Below are 22,802 nucleotides of genomic sequence, written 5' to 3' on the forward strand. Positions count from 1 at the left end.
TCAACGGGCCAATGCGCATGTTGTATAAATAAAAAACACGGGTACCTTAAAATTAGCACCGCTTAAATTATCCGATCTTGCAAAGCACTTGAAACACACGTCAATAACACAGAATACTAACCAAAAAATACTCATCCAACAAAACTGTAGAACAATGAAAAATCCTGTCCAACCTATCACGACAATATATCAAGTGCGATCAGAAATTCACTGAATTTAAGAACAAACACTTAAAAGACACGGTATGATTTCCCCATGGTACTCTTCAGATACAAGCACCTAACCTGAAATCGAAAACAGATTACGTTCAGACGATTGAAAGTAATATAAAAGTCAACAATGCATCAGTTTTACTCAATTTAAGAGTGGACTACTCACATTCTGCCAGTTCTTTTTCAACAATGACACAAGGAAATTAACGCTCAGTTGTACATTTTGGAAGATTTGCTTTTCCTCCATGCTAACATTCCCCACGGCTACTCCCATGCAGAGCACCTTCTTAAGCTGGAATTTAACCATAGCCTTAGTCTCATTAACCTTTGACTCCAGAGATTCTTGGTGAGTCACAAGTGTGGGGAACTTCCCTGCAAAGCCAGTAAAAAAATCTAAATCAGCTAAAGCAACATTGGCATGAAAATAAAAATATAACAAAAAAGCAAAGCAACATAGAAAGGGAGTGTAAGAGCTTGCTTAAGAGGATGAACAGTCAATTCAATGATCTGTACACAGCTAATGACAAAAAACATTAAGAACAGAGCACAATGTGACAGGAAATTAACAAATAAGAAGCCAGTTCTGAAATAAAATGGTGAAAACATAAGCAAATCAAGAAGAACTCTCAAAAAAGAAGAAAACTTGCCTGCCTTGTTGAGACCAGGTCCCAAGAGACGAGGAATCTGCTTGATAACGGCTTCAGAGGCCAAAAACGCATGATACTTTTTAGCTAGCTTTTTCACCAATTTCTTGTTTTTGTTAAGCTTCTTCAAGGCTTCAACATCCATGTAGTCCAATCCTATCTTCTCTGCCTGCAGATTTGAATAACAGACATTAACGAAAGAGACCACGCAGCAGAAAAATTTAATTACAACTGTAGAACAAAGCACTATCAGAGCAAATAAAACAAAATTTCTCCTCTTGAGTTGCGATTAGGTAATTCGAGAAGAGCAATCAATACAGAGAATAATTATAAAAACTAGCCGCCAAATAAAAAAAAATGAAACCAACGGTTTGTAAAGCAATAAAATAAGCAGCACAATCAAAGTTTCTATAAACATGCAGCAAAAGTGACAACTAATGTAAAATATGTACTACTAAAATGAAGACGCGATTGAATCTCCGAAATTTCTAGAATATAAAGTATTGCATCTAATTGAAAATCTCACAAAAGTGTCGGTAGATTAGAACTACTAGTTACCTCCTCAACGTGTTGGGCATCTCCAAGCATGCAAATTTTCATCTTGGGTCGAGGAATATGAGGCAACTTAACAGAGCCACTGAAACGCTTGTCCTTTTGGGGATCATAGTTTTTCAGCCCAATTTGGAGTTCAATAGTCTCCACAAACTTTCGGTTCTTCTCTTTGGAATCACCCATGATTCCAGTGATAGCCTCCCTTAAAGCATCACTCTGAAGCTTACTACACAGACAACATCCAAACCAAATTAGAGACCACAAAGCATAGGTTATTCAAACGCCCGAATTTCATCAAACGATATCAACTAACAGTATCACCGCACACAGTACACATAAGTTATCAATGAAAAACGACCAGGGACTTTACATTGCCCATAAAACAGCTGAACGGCCACAAAATTATGAACATTGACAATTAGAAGACATGAAAATGAATACCTCATTGTGAGACTTGGTCTTTTTCCAACTCAACGGCTAGGCGGCTACAGATCTCAGAGCTGCCAAAAAAATTGCGGAGAAGAAGAAAGTGAGAATTGGAATAAATGAAGAAAGTAGAAGAAAATGCAGTAGTACTCTTCTGAATAGAGAAAGTACCGGAGGCGAAACCCTAGCTAGGGTTTGGAGCAGGCAGAGAAAGAAGTATATAGCAGCCATTGACGGATATGGATTGGGCTGGGCCTAATTTATAAAAATTTGAAATGGGCTCTATAAGACAGTGTTGGTAAATATTGGTAAATTATTGTTGTTTTGAAAAGATGTTTGTCCTGGACTTAAGGTCCTTTTCTTTTTTTGTTTTCTTGCTGGGTCTTTCTTCCTACATTTCCAAGCATTTTTTCTGTACCTCCAAAATTTTTTTAAATTTCCAAAATATGCTTTGATCATTTAAGGAAATTCACGTACATCACACCCCCAAAAATATTTGTGTAAGTCAAAAAATATCATCGGAAGTCGACTTCCGAAAATCAAAAATCATTACTGGAAGTCGATTTCCGGAAATCAAAAAACATTACCGGAAGTCGACTTCCGAAAATCAAAAAGCATTACCGAAAGTCGACTTCCGAAAATCAAAAAACATTACCGGAAGTCGACTTCCGAAAATAAAATTAAATTAATTTTAAACATTTTTAATATTTTTTAAAATTTATATTTTCTAACTTTTATTTTATTTTTTAAAAAACACGTATTAAAAATTATAAAACATATAAATTTTAAAAAAATTACTTTAAAAAATAAAAAAAAATATTAAATAAAAAATTGAAAAATTATTTAAACTAAAATAATAATATTTTAAAGTTAAAAAAATGAAAATATATATATATATATATATATGGAAGTGAAAATCCGTTTATATATACATTGGAAGTCGACTTCCGACTTCTGTGTGTATATATATATATTTTTTCATTCTTTTTAACTTTAAAGTTTTATTATTTTAAAAATTTTAAAATTTTTTCAATTATATATTTTTATATTTTTAAATTTAAATTTATTTTTATATAATTTATTAAAAATTTTATAAAAATAAAAACCAATTAAAAAATCATATTTAAAATAATATATATACATAATATATAAATAATGACATTTAAAGTTAAAAAAAACGAATATATATATATATATATATATTTATTTATTTTTGTATATATATTTTCTTTTTTATCTTTTTTTTAATTTAAAGTTTTATTATTTTAAAATGAATTTAAATACTAAATAAAATTAAATGAAGCATAATTTTTTTTTGTTTTTTTGTTTTTTTTTATTTAAAGTTTAATATTATTTTAATTTTACTTATTTTTATGTTTATATTTATTTTTCATTATATTAAATAAAAATAAAATTATATATATAGATATTAATATTTTTTATATTTTAAGAAATATGAAAACATAAAAAATAAATATAATAATAAATTAAAAAAATCATTAAAAGTTAAAAAATATAAATTTTAAAAAGAATTAAAAATATTGAAAAAAAAAATTTACCTTACGGAAGTTGGAGAATTTTTGTTTGACTTCCCGAAAGTCAAATATTTTTTGACTTCCGGAAGTCGACTTCCGGGAATTTCTTTTTACTTCCGGAAGTTGACTTCCGGTGATACATTTTGACTTCCGAAAGTTAATTTTCGGTGATATATTTTGACTTCCGAAAATCGACTTCCGGTGATATATTTTGACTTCCGGAAGTTATATATTTTGACTTCCAGAAGTCGACATAATTTTGGGGGTGTGGTGTCTAGGGATTTCCTTAAATGGTCAAAGGGTTTTTTGGAAATTTAAAGAAAGTTTGGAAGTGTAGAAGAAATTTTGGAGGTGCTGGAAGAAAGACCCTTCTTGCTATTGGATGAATTTTTTGCCTGTTACGAATATTCTCTTAAGATGCTAAAGAAAATAGTTAATTTTTGTTTATATTTAAGTATTTTATGCATTTATTTACTGAAATAAGTACTTGTCTGTCGAATATCAAATGCTGAAAAACTATATTTAGATGACTGTGTCCTTGAAACACTTAATAAAATAATTAATACGGACGTTATAAACTGATTGAGGATTAAATTTAGTTTTAATTTGTTATAATCTCACACAAATTGCTTAAGGTTTTTTCCACTGTTCCAATAAGCTTTACTGTCTTGATTTTCTAAGTATATATGTGACGCAAAGAAATGTAGTGAAATATTCTATGTAGTTTAACTATTTTTATTTTTTAAAAATATGAAATAAAAACTATGCCACCATTAAATCCACACATAATGCAACTTAACTATTGTATAAAATTCAAGTATAATTAAGAAGGAGGAAATTATATGACTATTATTTTTGAACATGATTGAAAAAAAAAATCTCATTTTTTATCTATCTAATGGATATACCCTGTCATTGCATTCTGCATGAAACGAGGAGATTTGAATTTCATAATCACAAATGAAGAAATTGTATACATAAGAACAAAATTTGGATTCTATGTTGGGTTTTTTGTATTGTCCCTCTATTATATCTTCATTTATCATTAATTTTGACATTTTAAAATATATTAAAAAAATATTTAAAACACCAACACAGTATATTTTTAATGCTGAACAAAAGATAAGACAAAAAAATTAATAAAAAATCTGAACTCGAATGAACATGTTGACTATTGAATATAAATGTGGAATTTTAAGGGAAATAGGTCAGAGAAACAGTCTATAAGAACATGAACCAGTTTGCTTGTTTTTAATATATGGTTCTAACTTTACTTTAAAAACTTGTGCCAAACTAATAAATTTTGTCATATGCATTGAATTAATAATTAATATTTCAGGTTTTTGAATCCTATAATAGATCCGAACAATATTATTTCAAGAAATTTAAGGCCGAAATTCTCACTTCTGAAATAGAAATGAGGTTTTAAAGATGAATTGTACTTCAATGAAGATAATTAAAATATACAGTTCTCTTTTAACATCCAAGCTTCTTTAAATAATTCAGATGATGAAACTTTAAATTCTAAAATAAACAATAGTTTAAATGTAGTAATTAATTTGAAAGATGTAATCTCAAAAAACCTAGAATAATAGACAATAATATTATGATATCCAGTAATCAAATCAAGAATGATATCACTGAGATCTAAGACATCTCTCCTTTGAATTTTTGAATACTTCATTATATTATATATGTTCTTCACAAATACATTATTGAAAGGAAAATGATATGCTGACCCCTTATTTTGACTCCATAAGTGACTCCATGACGTGGCATGCACAGGTGGAAATAATTTTTTAAATTAAAATTAATTTTTGTGAACCATTTTACTCCAGGCGTGGCTTGTAGCGGATAGTGGGGTTGGACGGGTCATAATCGGGTCAGAAGGCGTTTTGGATAGTGGGTTTGGGCGCGTCTTAATTGAAAGGGTAGGAAATTAGGGTTTCGTGTGGAGAGTGGGAGCAAAAACGAGATTTCAGGTCAGAAGCAGTTTTTGGAGAGTGGGCTTGGGCGTGAATATTCGGGTCAGAAGCAATTTTGAGAGAATGGGTTGAACGTTTGTATTTGCTCCTTCTCCCGCGCACTCCGTCTCCGAACAGTCTCCGCACAGTCGCCGCACAACAACTGTCTTCTCACTGACAGGGTGTGCATTGTAGATGGCGAAGGGTTTATTGGTAAAAATTTTGAACATTCTTTCGTTCTCCCCGCGCTCACTGGTATGAGTACTGACTTTCCCTTTTGTGGTGGCAGTTGTAGGTTGTGTTGTCACCGGCAACGCGAACGGATTTTGGAGTGGTTCGTCTGGCGAAGGAAGATAGCATAAGATAGCACAGTGTGGGTATGCGGAATCTCTGTGGCAGCTAAACCTTGAAAGGGTTAGGGTTTGCGGACAGGGAGGGCGTTTGCTGTGGAGGATTGAACCGTTTCTCTTTGGTGTTTCTCCGGCGCACTCAGTGGAAGATCCTCTTCTCTCCGCATAGTCGCCGTTTTTGTTCCCGCCGGCAAGGTGTTCAGTGTAGGTGGCGAATGGTTGTTTGGTCTTAGATTTCAACATTCTTTTCTTTCTCCCCCGTACTCACTGGTATCAGTTCTCATTTGACCCCCTTTTGTGGTCGCAGTTGTAGGTTGTATTGTCACCGTCAACTCCAGGGGTTTTTGGAGTGAAAGGGAGTTCTGACGAAGCATATCCTCCATTAGTCAACCACTGTTTTGAAAGGCCACAGTTCTACGAAGGACTGACTTTGTAGCAGATTGTAGGTATGCCAATTTTATTTGTATTTGTTGTCTTAGGGGTTGTTCAAGTGCATGAATATAATTTTTAGATGATAACTTGATGGATGTGGCGATGGAGAAGATGGTGACGGAGATGAGGAGTATTAGAATCTGGAATATCTGTCTGATATGGCTTCTTTATTTGATTTGAACTTTTTCGTTTTCTCTGGGATCAAACTGTGTGTGTGATTTTTGAATGTTTGGTTGTTATCGAATATCAATATATGTGTTATGTGTAGCACAGAATTTAGAAGTTTCCCTATGTCAAAAAACCCAGCCCCATGACTTTAAATCCAAAGAATTTGTTGAATCCCAAATACAAAATGTATACTTCCCAAAATGTATTTTCTTGTGTGTAACATATGAAAGAAATTTTACTCACAGTAGTTTAAAATTTTTCATCCAAAGAGCTCTTCGAAGGCGCTTCGACTGTTTCCTAAAGTGAAATGCATTGTCTTGCATTGTTGCTGTCTTATAAACAAGAAGCTCAATCCGGTCACCTCTCTCCAATATTTTTTCAATGTTGTCCACCATGATAGTGCGTATCTGTAATATAGATTGAAAGTTCGAATCTCACCAACTATGAGAAACTAAGGGGCTTAACAGACAAGACACATATCTCACCAATTAATACACTACAATTTCAGGGAAAAAGGTAGATAACTTTTCCAATAAGCGTTTTTTCCTATCACTCCTTAAGCACCTTATAAATGCACCGGAGCATTCCAAGTGAAGAGGTATACCACCTCTGTTTTTCTTTGATCATTTCCTTGTTCAGAATAAATCTGACAATTTGGACTTAGTTGATAAAGAGAGGAGAATTGTTGAGAACGTCTTGTAGTTCAAAAGTCAATGTAGCATTAAAGAAGAATGTTATATGTCGTTAAAAGGGTCATAATTTAACCCCGCCCCACCTCTTCCTTTGTGAGATAGCATTAAATGTATCCATTTAGGCATTGGCAGTAAGATTTTTCATGCAGAAAGACTAATGGTTAGTTTGAAGATCAATAAAACATAGAGTAGTCTAAAACGTAATAAAGCATTGAGGATGATATCCTATTATTAACACTTGAAAAACAGACCCTATCAGGATTGCCATAGAAGCACTATTATTAAAGCCTGAATTTTCTTAGTGATCTAAGAGCGCATTCGTACATACAAATTAGGAATTGTCAAGCTGGAGGAAGCTAAAAGGACACAAACTACGAAAGTTAAAGCCCTTGGTTTTCAAAAAAGTTCATTTGCTGCAGTAAAAGACTAGTACGTGAGATGGCACTTGGGCTAAGGTTCAATCTGCACTCTTTTGGAGTTCTTTATTTGTGTATATGATTATCCAGCAACGGGACTTCCTCTAATTTAACAAGCTAAAGTAATGCAATCTCGCTCATTTTCTTTAATTTCTTTCTTCAGTTCCTTAGCCATAAAAAACAGTCTAAATCATGTCTGGGTGGCAAGATATTTGACAACATGGCGTTTATTAAAAGTAGGGATTAGATGGTCTGTTTTGAATCAGATTAAGAAATTCACATGATTCCTCAATCAGCTTTGTGATAGCAGTTTAGATACAAGTTTGCATAAATCTATATTTTAGAACAAACATCATATAAAATATATTAACCTGTTTGAGGTAACTGGACAAAAACTTGATGGAAACCAATTTAGAAGGTAGTTGTCTGAAAGCATTGATGAGATATGATAAGATATATAGTCCTTTGTGTATATATTGATTTCGTCTGAAGTTTTGCATCGGTAATGGGTTATTGAACAAAGTGTGAAAATTGTCATATATAACTTGTAAAATATTCTTCATTTAGATTATAAATCTCATTGAATTAAAATTTTCAGCAATTTCTTGTTTTATATTCATTATATTATATCAGTAATGATTCATGTTTATTAAAAAAGTAATTACTCATCATCCTTTTAAGTACCTTTTCTACAAAATTCATATTCAAATTAAAATTTTCTTTTCAAATTTACAATATTACCTTTTTAATTACCTTTTATTAATAGATATTAAGTTTGTAAATTCTTAGGATTTGACTTCTGTAATGGAAAAAGTGCATGATACAGAGAGAGAAGGTGAACTTATAACCATTTATAGAAAAAAAAGACATTTTTGGTTTTAACTTTATAATTGTTATTCATGTAAATATATTCTGTCACAATATCAACAATTGATTTTCCAATAATGGCTATAATTGCATACTTTGGGAAACTAGGATTTTGAGCTGAATGAAGAAATATAGTGTTTTGAAGATTGATAGTCTTTTGAAGATTGATAAGATAACTTTAAAGGCCCCATTGGATCATTTGTTGCGTTGGACCCTCTTCAACATTGATTTGACTTTCTTATAAGCAGCATTTTTGTGTGTGATGACCTGTGTGCAAGTAAATGATGACATGTGCATCATTTGTTGCAACAATGTGGTTTTACTCAATTTTTTTGAACTGATACTATAGCAGTTAATTCGTGTGTTTGGGGTGACAAAATTTTGTTAATAATATGTGATTTGTAATTAGTGGGGTTAAAGACTTCTAATTTGTTGGTGATGACTTTTGTGCACCCAAGTGATGACCTGTGATACATTTTTTGCAATCAGTATTAATCGAATTTTTTATCTGTTTTGTTATGGCAGTCAATAATTGTTTATGATGTTATTTACTTTGGTCCATGTGATAAATTTTCAGTTATATTTGGTTTTATTTAGGAATTTTAAGTAAGATGTCTAGCAAACGTGAATGCAAATGTATTCCAGAAGCAGGCAATAAGGGAAAGAAGAAGAAGGTGGTGGAAAATGTTGATCAGGTATAATTAGAATCTTTAAGTTATTTAACTTTTTTTATTATTTCTAATAAATAATATTTTGTTCATGGTGCTATAGGTGCGAATTGTGCATAGGTGCGAAAGCAAGTGCATTGTTGAAGTAAACAATGTACTAAAAGTCACCCACCGTAAACGGATTCAGGCAACACCATTTAGATGGTGTTTGGAGGTGGACAACGCATTGGAAATAAATTGTCCTTTGTTGAGGGAAGTGTTGCGTAGATGGGTTCCACAAGGGGAATATATTCGTGTAGGTCAGCATTTGGTGGGGTTATCGGTTTATGATGTTTGTGTATGCTTAGGTCTTAGTATGATTGGTAAATGTGTTGAATTTGATGATGATGTAAGTGGGGTAGTAGGTTCACTTTTTGAGAAGAAACCAATCACCTTGCGAGACATAATTAAGAAGATTAAGAACCTAGTGGTTAGTGATGATGATGTAGAGAATGCGTGTAGGTTGTATCTGTTACTTTGTTTTACTGTATTTTATTTTCCTAGGACATCTAGGACAGTGACCAATATGCCTTTCAAAGTGTTAGACAACGTTGACAACTTAAGTGAATATAATTGGGCAGAGTCAGTGCATAGTTTTTTGATCTCTGCACTCAATCGTGGATGTAAGGTTGTACGAGAAAAGATAAATACTCGTAGCCTTAACTTAGCCGGATCTGTTGTAGTTGTTCAGGTAATTAATGTTTTAGCAACCTTTATTTTCCTTATGCATTTTTATAATTTATTGATTTGTGTAACATTTTTATAGGTTTGGGCTGCTCGTCGTCTTGGCTTAGAAGATGTAGAGGGGGAGGTTCAATTCCCAAGATTTCTGCGGTGGCCCTCCGTGAAGATTAGGACACCTAATATTGAGTCTGCTTTTGAAAAGAATAAGGTTTTATTTGAGTTGTATGTGTATATGTTTGGTTTTATTACGAAATGTGTTCCAAACAGATTTATTTTATTTGTAGATTGTGTTTGGTTGGGCCCTAACTGCAGAGGAGAGGAACAACCCAATAGTGCAAAATGTCGTTCACATTGATGAGCAATATAATGTGAATAATGATGGCATTCAGGGTGTTTCTCATTCCAAACAGCAAGTGGATTTGGAAGAAAAATTTGAAAAACATGAACGGATGATTCTTGACATGAAAGAACAGATAAAGAAGATGCGTGAAGAATTTTTTGATGCTCCTGAACCTGACTCCTGTGCAGGAAAAGGAAATGATGTTAATGAAGAAGATAGATGTCCTTCTGAGCAATGGAAGTCTGATGAAGGTCAGGCTTGTCCTTCACACCGGAAAGAGAGTCCGCAACCTCATCAGTGTGAGGAAGATGACCTCAATGACAAACCAAAAGCCAACCATAATGGAGACGACAAAGCTATTAAGCCTAACACTGAAGGTCAAAGTAATACACTATTTATAGATAAGGCTAAATTGTATAAGGATGTGACTGCTGTTGGTTGTCCCAGGTATGCTATTTTTATTAATAATGTATTCAACGTCAACACACACTAATAGTTAACACTTTGAGTTGTTTCTTTTTACTTTTCAGAACTATTTATGTTGATTTGAATGGTGAGATATTGAGGAGCGATGAATGTCAATATTTTCGTCCACGTGGTTGGATTGATAACATGGTAAAGTATGAAACTTAAGTTTATGACTATTTCTATTGTTACTACAACCATGTACTGATATAATTATTTTTTTTGTGTTCAGTCTATAATGTTTGCAGCCTACGAGTTCATGTATAAACAGAAAATGCTGACCGGGAAGATTAGCAGGGTTATATTCAATCCTTTCTATACAGTAAGTTTTTTTTTCGTTCCTTTACTATTTATGCTTAAATTAGTGTATAAGTATTGACTTTTGTTGTGATTCAGAATGCAGTTATCCTTGATTGTAACAAAAGAAAGGTGAATAGACGTGAGTTGTGTCTAGATGACTACAGGCATTACCTGACACGTGATTTGGTTTCAGTGCAGGATATATTAACAGCAGATTTTGTGAGTATCTTTACTTGTTAAATGCTGTTATATTTTGTTACAAAATGAAATGTGTTTGTTAATGTTACTTGTATTTAGTTGTTTGCCCCAGTCATTTATGCTGAACATTGATGGTGTTATGCTTTTAATTGTAAAACGAAAGAGTTCTTTGTCTTAGATTCACTTGCACACAAATGTCGAAGGCGAAAACAGATTGATACTCACGTGGTAGGTCCATGTGTGACATTATAAAATTTCAATTACTGATGTTCATTGTGTTCACATTATTTATGTTCGATTAATATCTGTTATAGGTACAAAATGTGGAAAATCTCTTTTGGCTATTCTTAAATGACAAAAATAAATTGAAGCCAACATTTGAAGTCCATATTGAAGACGTTCCTGAACAGCCTAATTTGTAAGCACAACTTTAATTGAGTAGCCTATTCATACAACTTGGTTACGTAATTAGGAAGTTTTCAATAATTGTTTTGTTAACCACTTCCAGGCATGATTGTGGTATTATGGTGTTGAAGTATCTTGAGATATGGGATGGCATAAAAAGATTTGATGGGAAAAGCATGCCAGCTTACACTGATGTGAGTATAATATCCTTGGAACTGTTTACATTTAACTTGCATAAAGTTATTTTGATATGAATATGTAATTAAGTAGTTGTTCTTTGGTGGCAGGAGGATCTACAACAATTCAGGCAGCAGTACATTTGTGACTGGATTCTTCACCCAGAAAATAAGCATAGGGAGGCTGTACTTGAAATATTTAAACCATCTTTAAAGAAATAGAAATGTTAATATTTTAGTGTTGATCAATAGTGTAACTTTAAGGTCTTTTTTGATATGGCTGACGTCCTTTATATATTAAAGTTGCACTCCTTTGTAAACTATGTTTTTAACAATCACTTATGTTATATATTAAAGTTGCCTGCTGTTTGTTCTGTGATGACCAAGTTCCAAATAAGTGATGACCAACTTCCATATAAGTGTATACCCACTTTATATTTTTGTGTTACCTGGTAACTGATGATAAGTACGTTGGTATCCCTAATTTTGTCGCATATTAATTAAATTAACTGCAAAACAGCATGATAATGCGAATTTTGTGAACAAAAGCTGGGGATAATATTAATGACTACTACTTAACGTAGTAAACAATAATTAGTACAAATACTTTGACTGTGTGAATAAATAAACATGTCATTCACAAACACAAACTCTAATAACAAAAGGTGTTTGGTAATGCCATGTTGATCATCTCAATTGATCCAAAAAATTTCGTTTTTGATAATACTAGTTCCTGAAAAAAAAAACAATTACTATATTAAGCTATCATGAATATAAGGCAAAATTAAACATGTTTGTACTGTGGCATACCTAATGAGCTGTTATGTATCAATAAGTTGTTGATTACTTTCTATTGATGTTAAAAGTGATAGAAAGCCTGTGCACTGGACATCATAAACCTGGGCATGGTATAAGGGTAATTAATTATTTCCATAAAATACCATAACAAGAAGTAGTTACGAAAAGAATACTAACCATGTTGGTTGTGGAACCACTTTGAGCATTCAAAATTTCATTAGCTGGTGCAATTGAAGTATGTAGTTCCCCATCCTAAAGTGCATGTCCACAAATGAAATTAAAAACTGGACAAACTATATATTAAAAAATGGTCCTCTAAATAAAGATAGTAAATACATACAGTGGCATTACGAGAAGCTTTATTCCTAGCTGCTGCATTTTTCTTTTTTTTGCATATCTTCTCTACCGTTGATTGCATCCTTGTACCTCGTGGTCGACCCTTTCTTTTAACATGAATTGGACTTCGGATCGTTGTTTGGTGAGGACCACTATTTATTGGAGAAGAAATTTGCACATTTGTTTGTTCACAGTTTCCTAATATTGTGGAACAATATAATAAAGGATTCCTTGATAATAAGTCTAATTGGGAACACAAGAATTCTGTACCCCTCTCGCTTTGGCATGCAAACTCAACAATGTCATAGAACTTTTTACACAATAAGTCATACCTATGAACAGTGGGTTCATCTTTCTTAGTGTAATATGATGCTCTTATCAAAGTATGCCTTCGCAATATGCGTTTGCTCCATCGACTTAAAATATACTTTTGTGAAACCAGTTTTACCTCCTCTTGGGCAAGGACCATCAAGCTGTGGCGGCAAATAACTCCTCTAAACTCAAAAAGGCGGCAAGTGCATTCAATGTCTTTTGTCTCAACATCCAATATAACTTCATTAAATTTGTCTGCACTTTGGTCTTTCCATATCAACGCCTCTTTAACAATATATTTTGCTTTACAACCATGAACTTCAACACTTTTGATATTACAATTCATCTTACACCTAAGCTCATTTTGCACTTCACTAAACTTCGCATGAGTGTATTCATCTTGAAATTGTCTCTCAATAAATGACTGAGACCCACATGGAAGGGTAGTATTAGTAGAAGCAAAATCTGCTTCACACTCTTTCTCCGCCTTAGAACGAAGGGCATTGTCATATTGGACAACAAACTGTTGGAGTGTTGTAGTAGAGTTGATGAACCCATCGAAGAAAGCATTCATTCCCTCACTTCTTTGAGTTGTGGACATGCCTGCCCAAAAATGACATTTCAAATAACAAGGAACCCATCGACGTCTTTCTTCGTAAAGAGTGTAAAGCCATTCATTAAGTTGAAGATCATACTTTTCAATGAACTTTGCCCACCCATTCTCAAAATCTTCAGCACTATCTGACTCATATACCAATTCTTTTACACCATGCTTGATTTCCTTGTATTGGCTGTATCCCACTAATTTTTCTGGTAGTTTTTTCATGATGTGCCAAAGGCACCAACGATGTCGGGTGTTGGGGAAGACAATTTCAATGGCATTTTGCATCGCCCTGCATTGATCAGTGACAATTCCTTCAGGGGCTTTATTTCTCATGCATCGCAACCAACTTCGAAATAGCCACACAAACATACCAGTATCTTCAGCACATAAAAGCCCACACCCTAATAAGATTGACTGACCATGGTGATTAACACCCACGAATGGTGCAAAAGGCATATCGTACTTATTAGTTAAGTATGTGGTGTCGAAGGACACAATGTCACCAAAATCTACACATGCAGCCCGACTCCTTCCGTCTGCCCAAAATATATTGCTTATGCGATTATCTGCATCAACATCAATTTCAAAAAAGAAGTCTTTGTTCAACTCCCTCATACTGGAAAAATGATTTAATCAAGCTTATCCGTCACCTTCCTTCCCTAATGCGCGACGTTGCTGACCAATATAGTTTCTTGCGTCTCTTTCGACAAAATCCAAGTTCTCAAACCCCCCTGCATCACACACCAATGAACGAAAGCTCTTGTGAATATGCACACCCGCTTCGTCATTAATGTCAAGGGTTCTTTTGGCTTGCATATTCAACTTCCTATTCCCACGAATTAGTCTAGACTTCGATGGACTTACGTCATGATTGCGTTCGTGGACCACACTGCTAATCATCCACTTATCTTCTCTTCTAACGACAGTAATGCGCGCAGGACATTGTTTTCTTTGTGTGGGCAGTGTCTTCATTTCAGGTGGTATGGACGAGACACATTTTCCCTCCCGCGAACACACTAATTTGAAGTAACATAGTTGATTGTCATTGTCTTTTCTCGAAGTTCTGATTCTTGTCCCGAAACCACTTCTAATACCGTATTCTTTGTAAAATTTCTTCACGTCATCAACACTGTCAAAATACATTCCAACACACGGAGAAATGACATCAACAGCCTGTTGTTCATTGGCTTCCTTATCAATACCTTCCTCGTCCAAGATAGTTCCACTATCACCATGTTCTTCTAATAAATTGATGTCCTCCAAACCTATTGCATTTTCTTCTGCGTAATCCATATGCATGTAATTCATAAATCTGTTTTAGGTTCGAAAAAATTTATGTCATAGTAATCTCATTTCTAATGTAGCAACACACATAGTAGGACAAAGTATCATTTATGTCTACTTTAGTAAGGGTACTTCGAAAACCATACAACATCACCTTACTATTGAAACCATTAAATGCATTCATTCCGTCGACGCAAAAAAAAATTGATTTTTAGGTTTTGTAGGTTTGTATTAACCTTCAAACAGCGTTGACCACAACATTACGTACCTGGATTTTTTGGACGGGTATATGCCAAACTTGTATGTGGAGGTGCGGAATGTTAGTTTCAACATTTATTGCTTTTTGCCATGGTTGGTTTCTCCCGCATTGAAAGCAAGCGCCTTCTGAAGATGGAGGTTGGAGGAAGTAAAGGCCATTTAATGATTATGTGTGCGGTGGGTGAGGAGCAATGTAACAAGGCACACTCTCTCACACATATCAAAATGAGAGAGCTTTAAATTTGCCGTGTTCAAAAAGCAATTGAAGGGCACATTGGTAATTTAGGGTTATGTTTTAAAGTATATAAAAGCACCCACATGTTATCCAAACAGAATCAACCAATAAAATAGTATGCAAGTTAAAAACATTGAGTCAACACACATGACTGCAAAAAATGCAACACAACTCATCACTTGGATGCACACAAGTCATCATCAATAAATCCTACAGCTTTATTCCACTTGGGTTTGAAACCACATCAAACAGATAACTACGTATGAATGCATATTACCCATACTTAATCACCTGCATATTACCCATGATTTAATCACCCCATAATCAGTGTTATCAAATGAAACATGAAAAAATTGATTCATACCACATGGTTCCAAAAAATAAAACACAGGTCATCATTTATGAGCACACAGGTCATCAGTCATACATCAAACAAGTGTACTCCAGTTGCCAATGAAACCACACATCTAAGGAATATTTACAAATTAACTCACATTATCCAAACAGAATCAACCAATAAAATAGTATGCAAGTTAAAAACATTGAGTCAACACACATGATTGCAAAAAATGCAACACAACTCATCACTTGGATGCACACAAGTCATCATCAATAAATCCTACAACTTTAATCCACTTGGGTTTGAAACCACAACTATTGACTGCTACGAATTTAAAAAACATTGATTAACACATTATTGCACAAAATGCATCACAGGTCATCACTTGTCAGCAAACAGGTCATCACAATAAAATAAGACAGATTTCATCAACCTAGTTACAAAACTAGTATTCATGCATCTATCAAAGCACCAAAATCACAGAAAAGGAAAAATAACACAAACATACCAACCACTGCCTGAATCGAACAACTGAAAGCACCACAAACCCTAACTTCGCAAGCTTCGTCGAGGATTACAGTGTTGTGGTCATTCACTTGTACAAGATAGATGTTAAATTTGTCTTTAAACAATAACTCACTTGACTATGCTGGCGAAAACCAAAAAAAAATCTCAGTTCCTTAACCAAAAAACCCATAACCACGACTTTGGAAAAAAAATACCACAAACCTGTTGCCGTAGTGGAGAAACCCAGATAAAAAAAACATACATACGAACTACGAAGTTGAATCCAACAATGGAGACGAAGAAAAACCCTAACATACCTATGAACGTCTTCTCCCTTCGTCTTTTCCCTTCGTCTTCTCTCTTCGTCTTCTCCCTTCGTCTTTTTCGACTCACTACAACACACATATTCTCCTTTCTTCCTTTCTCCTTTCGACTGGGTTTTCCCTTTCTTTCTTTCTTTTCCCTTTTCTCGTTTTTCACGAACAAGAATCCAACAATGGAGACGAAAAAAAACCATAAATCTGGCAGGAACGTCTTCTCCCTTCGTCTTCTCTCTTCGTCTTCTCTCTTCGTCTTCTCCTTTCTTCCTTTATCCTTTCTCCTTTCTCCTTTCTTCCTTTCTCCTTTCGAACGGGTTTTCCCTTTCTTTCTTTCTTCTCCCGAAAAGTCGTTTTTGCTCCCACTCTCCACACGAAACCCTAATTTCCTACCCTTTCAATTAAGACGCGCCCAAACCCACTATCCAAAACGCCTTCTGACCCGATTATGACCCGCCCAACCCCACTATCCGCTACAAGCCACGTCTGGAGTAAAATGGTTCACAAAAATTAATTTTAATTTAAAAAATTATTTCCATTTGTGCATGCCACGTCATGGAGTCACTTATGGAGTCAAAATAAAGGTCAGCATATCATTTCCCTTATTGAAATTGGACTTGTGAAAATCTATAAAAGTTTACCCTAAATTTCCACTTCTAAAAACCAGTTTCAACATTGAATGACAAGAAAGGGGAGCCTGTTTGCAATTTGCACATATATATAAATAGGTCATAAGCAACTCCTAAAAATGGACTAAATAAACATGCATATACATATATATATATATATATATATATATATATATATATATATATATATATATATATATAAAGAAAAACTAAAATACATATTATATTATATCTATTGTCATGTTTAAAAGTTCATATGCATTAGCTAATCTGAACATAAATGGTTGAACTAACAAGATCAAGAAAGAATATGAGAAAAAGATCCAAGCATATGTGAATCTTAAAAACACATTATTCCAGTCATAACATGGGAATATTAAGAACAACTATACTGATAGCTATAGTGAAAAAGGAAACATGAGGAAGAACTTCAGATCCTTAATCTTGGTGACTTTGCTTTGCATGCATTAGCAACAAGGGAATCACGAGCAGACACAATCAAGCTATGAGGAGCAAGGAATGCATTAAACACAGTATAGTCGATCCAATCCTTCAACTTCTGCTCTTGGCCCCAATCTTCTGGTATGTCAACCTTCTCCATCATCACCTCTTCCCGGAGTCTCTTCAGCTTCTCACGCCCCGTTTCTTCTGCATCAACCCTACCAATATTCTTCTCACTATGCTCCTTCACCTTATTATCATCTTCAGTGCTGTTCTTGAGCATCTCATTCGTAGATCTTTGGGAAGTGACGGGTTTTCTTGAACTCCTCCATGCAGGAATGTCGTGGGACAAATCGTTTCCTTCCATTGACAAGAGTGGTTGTTGCAGTTGTTGAGAAGCCAAGAGGGTTTATGAAATAATTGAAGAGAAAGAGGAAGGGTATACAGTGAGCAATGATTCAATGAATGACATTGGGTGGGTGTTTTATAGTACACGTCATGCCTTTGTGGTGGTCTCTCGCAAGTTCCGAAGAGAAGATGTGAGTCTAATTTTTTTATATCGGATAAAAATGAGAGAGTAAAGCATTATATAAAAATAAAGACCTATAAATTTATTGTCTTCAAATTTTAGGTTGAGAGTGGTATCAATGTCTTATACAGTTGAAGCTCAGGTCTCATGGATGTTATATCTCTTCGGTGTGAAACTCAGGTCTCATGGATGTTATATCTCTCCAGTGTATAAATCTAAAAAAATGGATCGTGTGGTTTTGTCCTAACGTACGTAGCTGAGAAACGAGAGAAGGATTTGGAGATTTTAGACTTGGTGGAGAGTGGTTTATTGCATAGAGTTATTATTGTGAGGTGGACATGCATCGTGAAAAGTATGAAGATTGGGGTGCTTTAATTTGCGTTGTCGTAGTTTTTTAATGGAATTGATTTGTTGAAAGAGAGATGTGGACATGGATGAGAAGAGGCCAACCACCCAGATATTTTTGGGGTTTTTTTCACAGGGTTGGCATTAGGTCCTCCTCAAAATTAATATTACACCATTTACCATGTACTTTCTTCTATTGTGTTGTTCTTTATGCTATGGAAGATGCACCACGTTTTTCAATCTCCATTTCCACATTTGTCACCTTTATGTGACTTCGCCCATCTCATTCAAACTTCTTAATTCTTCCTTTCATATTTGTCTTCTTCACAAATAAATATTATTTATCAACCTTCATTATTTTTGGGGGATTGATAAATAAATCAAAATTCTATTGTTATTCTAAAACAAAACAAAAAAATGGGAACAACTTGTACTTACATATCTACTTTAGAAAATTTGCGATATAAAGTTGGAGATTAAACATGTGCCTGTGTTTGCCTTTTAAATTGTCATACACAGGTGAAAATATATTAACAAGAATTAAACCTACAATGAATCTGAGAATGCAATTGTGAATTAAATCCCATATCAAATGAAATTAAAAATGTTGTGAGTTAAATTCCATACCAAATAAAATTAAAAATAAGAAAGTTAAATAACATATAAAAAAAATTATAAATTTATTATTTTAAATCTTAGATTAAAAATTGTGTAATTTATTGGAATTAAACTCAAATTTTATTAATATTATTTTTTTCAAGTAAATTACCTCTACTCATTATAGTCCATTGGTATTAATAGCATATAACTATAAAGCTTTTTTTTATAACTTCTAGTCAAAATATTGGAACATATTTTTATTACTATTTTACTCCTAATTAAAAGTGAATTGTCAGATAATTTTTTGAGTATCAATATATATATATATATATATATATATATATATATATATATATATATATATATATATATATATATATATATACTAGCGTAATACAGGTGCTATCGCACCTGTGTGTATGTATTTTTTAAATATACGTGATATTATATTAATAGGTGATAATATTATAATGTTATTAAGTTAATATATATATTAGAATTATATTTATTAAAAATAAAGTGAAATATATCAGAACAGATAAAAGAATAACCATTAATAAATAAAGAAAAAGCAAAGACATCTGATTTTATAAAATTTTTGTAAAAGTAACGGTCAATTTTAAAAAATTTAATAAACTGTTATATTTAAAGGGTAAAATCGGTATTTTGAAAAGTGGACACAAAAAAGGGAATCCCCTTTATATATTGTTATAGATATATATATATTAACAAGTATGAAATTAGTTCTTCCTTATTTCCTTGAGATTAGATGATCAAGATATATAGAAAAATTACACTACTAAAACACATTTCTTTTAACAAAATTAAAGTGTTTATAATATCAAGGTTATAATATTATATATAATACTTGCATAAAAATAAATAAATTTGAGCTTTTCTTGGTAGAAACTACTTTTATCTCAGTCTTGCAGATTTCTCTTTTACAAAACAATGCATCACACTTTCATCTTGATAAAAAATAAAAATAAAAATACACGCACTTGTTTGTATAAATTAATCGTGTTATATATTTAACAATAGTTAAACCAGACTTTGTTACATGCAAATTCGAAGATAAAAAAATTTAGTTGAAAAAATTCTGACAATTTGTTTTGTTGAAATTAATCAAAGAGTTGTTTGTTTCTTTTATAGTTGCAATAACTATAATATTTCGTGTGTGATTGTAATAACTGTCATCCTGACAGTTTATATAATTTGTGTATTGCTGTTGCAGTTAATAAGAAAATTTTTATCCTGTTTTTCTCTGCATATTGTGTGTGTGCGTGACCTGTAGTGTTAGACAGTTCCAACATAGTGGTATCATATAGATATTTATGATTCTAAGCAGAGACTGGTGATCAAGGCACCATTGTCCCGAAATAGAACGTTTAAAGTGCACCTCAATGCTACAGCAATTCAATGTTTGGCTGCCACTAATGTTGAGGAGGAGAGTTGGTTGTGGCATTATAGGTTTGGCCACCTTAATTTCAAAAGTCTGAACAAGTTAAGCAACAGTCAGATGGTGTGTGGTATGCCATCATTACGTTCTCCCACGAAACCGTGTGAGGGATGTTTAGTAGGTAAACAACCAAGGAAGAATTTTAAAACTGTTGCTCAACACCGATCACGACAACCACTTGAAGTGGTTTATTCTGATGTATGTGGGCCCTTGGATACACCTTCGTTCAGTGGTAGCAGATATTTTGTCACCTTTGTTGATGAATTCACAAGGAAGATCTGGTTATATGTGATAAGAGAAAAACGTGAAGTGTTCCAAATTTTTGTAAAATTTTGTTCACTGGTTGAAAGACAGGCAGAAAAGAAATTAAAGATCCTTAGGACAGACGGTGGAGGTGAATACAACTCCAAGGATTTTTGTGACTTTTGTACAGAAAAGGGAATAGTCCATGAGATAACTGCACCCTACACACCACAACATAATGGTCTGGCAGAGAGAAGAAATAGGACCCTACTAGACATGACTAGATGCATGCTAAAAGCAAAAAAACTCCCACACTGCTACTGGGGTGAGGCAGTAAGCACCGCTGCCTATCTCTTGAACAGGTGTCCCACGAAGAAAATGAAAACTATGACACCAGAGGGAGCATGGTCTGGAATCAAGCCATCTGTCCAACACTTGAAGGTCTTTGGGTCAATCTGTTACAGGCACATTCCGGATGAAAGGAGGAAGAAATTAGATGACAAGAGTGAGTCTCTTATCTTGATTGGCTATCACCCAACAGGAGCCTACAAGTTATATGACCCAAGGAAACAACAGGTAGTGATAAGCAGGGACGTAGTTGTGGACGAGGCAGCAGCTTGGAGTTGGGAAACTGATGCAGTCCTACACATTCCTTGTGTTCTGGAAGACAAAGTGGTGACTTTAGAACCTAATACTGCTGGTGATTTTATTAGTGGTGATATTGTAGCTGATGACACTAGAAGATCCCATCGAACACGATTTCCTTCATCCAGACTTTCTGATTATGAAGTCTACAATGATTCTGAGATAGCAGATAATGGAGAAATGGCCCATTTTGCTTTTATGGCGGGTGCTGAACCATTGGATTGGAAGCAGGCTATTAACATCAAAGAATGGAGGAGTGCGATGCTTGAAGAAATTGAAGCTATCGAGAGAAACAAAACCTGGGAGCTTTCAAACTTACCTCTCAACAAACATCCTATTGATGTTAAATGGGTGTTTAAAGTTAAATTTATGCCAGATGGATCTATAGCCAAACACAAGGCTAGACTTGTTGCAAAGGGGTTCCTTCAAAGGCCTGGTATTGACTACACTGATGTGTACGCACCAGTAGCTAGAATGGAGACTGTACGCTTGGTGATTGCTATGGCTAGCCTTAACAACTGGAGAGTATGTCAACTTGACGTGAAATCAGCCTTTCTTAATGGCCCTTTGGAGGAGGAAGTCTACATCAAGCAGCCACCTGGATTTGAAATAAAGGGTCATGAATCACAAGTTTACAGGCTAAGGAAAGCATTATACGGTCTTAAGCAAGCCCCTAGAGCTTGGAACAAACTAATTGATTCTTTTCTATTCAAGGAAGGTTTTACCAAGTGCACAGTGGAATTTGGAGTCTATGTGAAGGTAACGCAACTACAAAATCTTTTACTGGTTTGCCTCTATGTAGATGATTTGGTTGTTACTGGGAATTTGGTGGCAGACATTGAAAATTTCAAGAGAGACATGAAATCACAGTTTGAAATGACAGATCTAGGCACTCTGAATTATTTTCTCGGTCTTGAATTTGTACACTGTCGTGAAGGGATATTTTTGCACCAGAAGAGATACACTTGTGAGATTCTAAAAAGGTTTGGCATGGAGGATTGTAACCCTACATGCACACCAGTCATGGCAGGCTTGAAGCTGACTGAGGAGCGAGGTGCAAAACCAGTAGATGTAACTCTATTCAAGCAAATTGTGGGATCTCTTCGATTCCTATGCAACAGTAGACCGGATATCAATTATGGAGTTGGTCTTGTTAGCAGATTCATGCACAATCCGAGAGTGCCACATATGGCTGTAGCTAAACATATACTAAGGTATTTAAAGGGTACAATGGGATATGGTCTATTGTTTCCTAAAGGGGATAAAAGCACTTTAGTTAATCTGGAAGCTTTTTCTGACTCTGATTGGTGTGGAGATAAGGTTGAGAGAAAGAGCACCTATGGTTATTTGTTCAGATATGCAAATGCACCAATCTCTTGGTGCTCTA

The 22,802-nt window shown here is 34.1% G+C and overlaps 4 protein-coding genes across 4 annotated transcripts; 1 reads left to right on the forward strand and 3 right to left on the reverse strand.

Annotated features, from left to right (window-relative positions):
• On the reverse strand, positions 1-2,086 carry PGY1 (Ribosomal protein L1p/L10e family). The gene is made up of 6 exons (XM_028069764.2): positions 2,006-2,086; positions 1,850-1,908; positions 1,415-1,634; positions 860-1,025; positions 379-584; positions 1-284 (listed from the first exon to the last, which is right to left on the reverse strand). The coding sequence occupies exons 2-6, from the start codon at positions 1,852-1,854 to the stop codon at positions 231-233; spliced, it is 651 nt and encodes a 216-aa protein (XP_027925565.1). The 5' UTR covers positions 1,855-1,908; positions 2,006-2,086; the 3' UTR covers positions 1-230.
• Positions 2,087-8,869: 6,783 nt separating this feature from the next.
• Positions 8,870-11,820, forward strand: LOC114163602 (uncharacterized). Its single transcript, XM_085673485.1, has 11 exons — positions 8,870-8,953; positions 9,030-9,656; positions 9,732-9,857; positions 9,934-10,436; positions 10,520-10,604; positions 10,687-10,776; positions 10,851-10,973; positions 11,131-11,180; positions 11,267-11,370; positions 11,461-11,551; positions 11,645-11,820. Exons 1-9 carry the CDS (start codon positions 8,870-8,872, stop codon positions 11,301-11,303), a joined length of 1,725 nt encoding a protein of 574 aa, XP_085529611.1. The 3' UTR covers positions 11,304-11,370; positions 11,461-11,551; positions 11,645-11,820.
• A 365-nt stretch (positions 11,821-12,185) lies between these two features.
• LOC146886517 (protein FAR1-RELATED SEQUENCE 5-like) lies at positions 12,186-14,882 on the reverse strand. Its single transcript, XM_085673486.1, is given in 3 exon segments — positions 12,186-12,266; positions 12,509-12,583; positions 12,672-14,882. Coding segments are annotated over 3 exon segments (2,367 nt in total).
• Positions 14,883-17,352: 2,470 nt separating this feature from the next.
• On the reverse strand, positions 17,353-18,064 carry LOC114184236 (protein BIC1-like). The gene has a single exon (XM_028071517.2). The coding sequence runs from the start codon at positions 17,959-17,961 to the stop codon at positions 17,584-17,586; it is 378 nt and encodes a 125-aa protein (XP_027927318.2). The 5' UTR covers positions 17,962-18,064; the 3' UTR covers positions 17,353-17,583.
• Positions 18,065-22,802: the final 4,738 nt, after the last annotated feature.

This window comes from Vigna unguiculata, chromosome 5 (assembly GCF_037176805.1).
Source record: "Vigna unguiculata cultivar grain cowpea cultivar isolate G323 ecotype 2 chromosome 5, ASM3717680v1, whole genome shotgun sequence".
NCBI lineage: Eukaryota > Viridiplantae > Streptophyta > Magnoliopsida > Fabales > Fabaceae > Vigna > Vigna unguiculata.